General features: G+C 35.7%; 1 protein-coding gene across 1 annotated transcript in view; it reads left to right on the plus strand.

The window, feature by feature from the left end:
• MAIP1 (matrix AAA peptidase interacting protein 1) overlaps nt 1–4,633 on the plus strand; it is a 9,115-nt gene extending 4,482 nt beyond the window's left edge. The window contains exons 3-5 of the mRNA XM_007126113.4: nt 1,009–1,135; nt 2,385–2,532; nt 4,329–4,633. Of these exons, the coding sequence (XP_007126175.1) occupies nt 1,009–1,135; nt 2,385–2,532; nt 4,329–4,407 (354 nt within the window). The 3' untranslated portion in view covers nt 4,408–4,633. The remainder of the gene's footprint in view (nt 1–1,008; nt 1,136–2,384; nt 2,533–4,328) is intronic.
• The last annotated feature ends 587 nt before the right edge of the window (nt 4,634–5,220 follow it).

Genomic DNA, 5,220 nt, shown 5'->3' on the forward strand with positions numbered 1-5,220 from the left:
TATATGCAATATAATTAATTTAGCTAGTTTCCCATTGATCAATGTATAGCATTTTCAATTCCTCTGCTATTCCAATGTTGTTGTCAATATCCTTACATATCCATTACCATTGACCAAAAAAAAAAGTCTCCTTCTTTTTCTTCTAAAAGATTAGCTTTTCATATTTAGATTTTCATTGTTCTTATGGCTGTTTGATTTTTGTATTTGGTTTGTATTAGAAATCTATGACTATTCCCACTGCCACCCTTAAGGAAAATAAATCACCCTTAAATAAAAAATAAAATAAAATAGTATGCATGCCATCAGCCAAAGTAGAGTCCCTGTATCTTGACTTTTGGGTACTTGGGGTCATATAAAAGTATAGAATGACTTGCTACTTAAGGCATAAGTAAGTTAATATGATGTCTTTCAGTTCTTATCTAGAATTCTGTATAAGAACTGAATTCTATATAAGAACAGTTCTATTAGGAATTATCTAATTGAATAATCAGATCCCTTTCAGCCTTGCTTTTTTTAAAAAATTTATTTATCTTATTTATTTATTTTGGCTGCATTGGGTCTTTGTTGCTGCACACGGGCTCTAGTTGTGGCGAGCAGAGGCTTCTCTTCGTTGTGGTGTGCGGGCTTCTCGTTGCGGGCTTCTTTTGTTGTGGAGCGTGGGCTCTAGGCGCACGGGCTTCGGTAGTTGTGGCACGCGGGCTCAGTAGTTGTGGCTCTCTGGCTCTAGAGCGCAGGCTCAATAGTTATGGCGCATGGGCTTAGTTGCTCCGTGGTATGTGGGATCTTCCCGGACCAGGGCTCGAACCCGTGTCCTCTGCAGTGGCAGGCAGATTCTTAGCCACTGCGCCACCAGGGAAGCCCCTCAGCCTTGCTTTTGAAAATGAACAAATATGGCAGTAAATTTAAAAATATTTTTACAAAATTCATTCCATGAAGAATTCACTCCACTTTTTGAAAAGCTTTTGAAAATTCAACAAGTGAACTATGGTTTGCTTTTTCTGTACTTAGACACTACGTGTATTGAAAGAAAAGGTTACTTCACTCCCTGACAACCATAAAAATGCCCTTGCTGCTGACATAGATGAAATTGTATATACATCAACAGGAGACATCTCCATTTACTACGATGAGCAAGGTAATGCTGGAGCATAGTCAACTTTAAATGACCCACTGTTGTCCAGATAAGCTAAACTAGTGAATAATCATGGAATAGTGACATTGTGTTGGTACAAGTGGATATTTATAGAACTGCAGAGAAAATAATATATTCATTCTTTAAAGCCCCAGCTCTGGAAGACTTGGGATATGGTAATAGTTTCTTATGCCTTTCTATCTAGAACTTTTCCCCAATGTTATTTAATTCACAGAAGAGAACATTGTAACTTAAGTTAATGAAAATTGTCTAAGACAAGCTGCTCCCATATCTTAAAATGAAAATATTTGTGTTTCAGATTTCCTAACTGAAAGGAAAACAATTGAGTATTTTAAGTGTCTAGCTGTATGTTAAGTAGGAGTAAAGAGTAAAAGAAAAAGTAAATAATATTAGCTAAAGACTGTTTTGAAAGTAACATTAACTCAGAACTCCCAAATTGGATTTATTTGGAGACTATGAAAATAGTTGAAAGGAACTTTAGCATTTATCTTGTTCTTCTCCTTGTCCTATTTTCCCAATAGCGTTCCTGAAAACTTACTGACTTACTTACTCCTTCTACAGATATTTGCAGTGTATTATGTGCTAGGCACACAGGAAATCTAGTCTTTGCTTACACACTTGCTAAGGCAGTTCTGACCGAGGACTGTTAATAGGGAAAAAATTTTCACACACATATTAATTTGAAACATTTGTAAAGGTACTTTTAATGATAAATATTTTCTTCTTCCTAATATTTCAAATTTCATCTTAGCACCATGGTTACTACCTGATTTTTGCACAGGACGTTGTCATAATCACTGGGCATAGTAAAGTGAATTAGGGGTAGAATAGAAGGCTTCTTTCTGGCAGTTGGGGTTAAGTTAATGACATAGCAGCAAAAAAGTGTTTCCCCCCCCCTCATTTTTGGTTTGACAATAGATATCTGTTATCATAATTTTAGAAAATGCCACAAATTGAAAGTAATCCATGTAGTACACTTGGTAAAAAGTACCTGCTCAGTAAATAGTAGCTCTTACTAGTGTGATCCAGAGAGAAAGGTGTCATAAACCCCAGGAGAATTTTCTAAAAATAAAATCGTGTCAATACAGGTACCTTAAGTTAGACTAGAATGAGCCCCAAATTTGGTGTGTAACAGCTGTATAATTACTGCCAATTGCTGATTTCATTAAGGATATAAGGATGATAGATTATTGTGATTTGTATTTGTATGTTTGTATGTTTTTTCTCTAAGGAAGGAAGTTTGTTAACATCCTGATGTGCTTTTGGTATCTAACCAGTGCCAACATCCCCAGTGAAACTATAAGTGGAGCCAGTGTGTTCCAGGTTAAGTTGGGGGATCAGAACGTGGAAACTAAACAACTTCTTAGTGCGAGCTATGAGTAAGTCTAATCACATTTCGTTGTTTCCTTTCTCTAGAAAATAGAAGGTAGTGTGAAGGTATGAAAACTAAAGGGAGCTTTAGGGAGAAAAAGATTGAAATTTGACAAGTTATTTATGAAGAGAGAAAGTCAGATAGACACACTGGCCACGAAACAGGAGTGTTCAAAAATTAGGAAGAGGTAATATTGCTGAATTTAATTAAACTGTATTTCAGCTGTCTATTGCTACGTTACAAACCACTCCAAAACTTGGTGGCATCAAACAGCCATTCATTTTGCCTGCTATTCTACTGCTCAGGAATTTTGGAAAGGCTCAGCTGTGGAGTGTTCTCTACTCCCTCTGGCATCAAGTGGGGTGGCCGGAGCTAGGGGTTCATTTCCACAATGGCTTCTTCACTCATGTGGGCGGCACCATGGTGCTCCTTGGCTTCTCCACATGACGTCTCATTCTCCAAGGCCTCTCTTTGTGGCTTGGGCTTGTGGTAGTGTTAAGCTAGTCACATGTTTACATGGTGGTTGGCTTCCAAGAGGCAGAAGACAGAAGATGCTAGACCAGTAAAGGGCTATGCCCAGTATTGGAACAACATCATTTCCACCATGGTTTGCTGGTCCAAGCAGTCACAGGATCTGCACGGTGAAAGGGCATGGAGAGACTCCACCTCTTCATGGGGCAGCAGCAAGGTCATATTGCAGAAGAGCATGTGGGATGCAAGATGTAGTTATGACCATCTTTGGAAAATAAAATCTGCCATAATTGGCACATGGACCATCCACTCACTAGACATTTATTGACCATCTCCTATTTACCAAGTACTCTGGTAGGGGTTCAGATACAGAATTGAAGGGGTCCTGCCCTTAAGGAGGTACTGTCTAACAGGAGGTTAACAAACTATTTAAAAGAGACACTCTAGTGTATTATTGTACTAATAAAATTTGGAACAGTGAACAAGTCAAGCGAGTCAGTGGAGACATAGTTTAATATCTATTTAAAAGAGAATACTGTTATGTCATAGTTTAATATCTATTTAAAAGAGAATACTGTTATGTCACCAGAGTTATACAAATTTGCTTTAAAATAATGAACAAATCCCAAAAACGACCTAGGAAAGAAAATGTATCCTGTTTTGCTATGGTAAAGGGAATTATATCTTCATTTTTTTCACTTTTCTTGAAAGAGATGTGCTTTTTTCCTTTTCTTTTTCTGTTTTGAATTTTGCTTTATTTGTAATTACCCAAAATATTCTGTATATTTAAATACTTAATTTAAATCTACCGAATTGTCTCTTTTTTAAGTTGTCATTTAGAACACTGTAATCAACACTAACCTTTGGTTCTTCTGATATTCCCTACTAAGACCACGGGCAGTTCATAAACACTGCTATTTTCAAGACTGGTCTTAGTGCAAGCTATGAGTAAGTCTAATCACATAAACCAACTTCCATGAAAGTGCTGTTTTTATCACCATATTCCAATTTTTTTCTCCTCATATTAGGCATATATTATGGCTAGTACTTAACAATAGAATAACATTGAAGTTCCTCTCAAGGACTGGCAGATGTTGGAGTGTATGTAGATCAGTCCATTAAAAATACTCATTTTAGTTGAGAATGCACTTCTGATTTTGTGGGGATATATTTTGTGATCAAATTGGTAGATTAAACTTTTGATTTTTATTTACCATTAACTGTTAGCTTTTTGCTAACAACTGCCTCTAATATATACTTGCAAATTATGTAGTTATCCAGGAAGTATTTGGACTGATATAAGATTCACATTATTTATAATTTTTTCCCTAGATTTCAGAGGGAGTTTACACAAGGAGTAAAGCCTGACTGGACCATTGCACGGATTGAACACCCAAAGTTATTAGAATAATAGATCTTGGAAAAATCAGCTTATTGGACTTTTAGCAATTACTGTGAAGAACTAAGGAAGAAAAAATTTTCAGATCAGTTGATCTTCACTTAATCAAGTCTGTGGATTACTTTTGTATTATTTTGAAATACTCCTTGTAGTAAATTGGCATGATACAATAAAGCATTTTCCACAGATTGTCATCACTTTCTGTAGAAGAAGTCAAAGTAAAAAAATTACAGCAGCCCATCATTGGCATCATATTCAGTATCATTTCTAATGTTACATGTATATGTATATATACACAAACTCATTTTATAGACAATAAAGAAAATATTGAAAAAATTACACATTTTTAAATTAATAGTCCTTAACTATTTTATTTGTGGTTAATACACTTATACCAATAATTCAAGTATGTGTAAGATTTATTTTTAAATATCACTGCTGCTATTTGATTGGTCACTAGCTGGATGAGAAAGAACAGATGGAATTATGGCAGATGGGTCACTACAGGACTAAAAATCAGTGAGGCTTACTAAAGCACAAAGAGAAAAAAGAAATAGAACAGTAACTTACTCCCCTATGAAGTAATATGAAGTCTTCTAACATACTTGTATTTGGACTCCTAGAAGTTGGGATAAGGGAGACAAAAACAATGTAAGAAATAATGTCTGAAGGTTTTCCTAATTGATGAAAACTATAAACCCACCGATCCAAGAAATTCAACAAGCAGGGAAGCGCATAAAGAAAACCTCACTAAGGTACATCATAATCAAATTGTTGAAAACTAGAGAAAATTAGAAAAGCAGCTAGAGAAAAAAAAAAAACACA

The sequence above is a fragment of the Physeter macrocephalus genome, chromosome 2 (assembly GCF_002837175.3).
Source record: "Physeter macrocephalus isolate SW-GA chromosome 2, ASM283717v5, whole genome shotgun sequence".
In the NCBI taxonomy this organism is placed as follows: Eukaryota; Metazoa; Chordata; class Mammalia; order Artiodactyla; family Physeteridae; genus Physeter; species Physeter macrocephalus.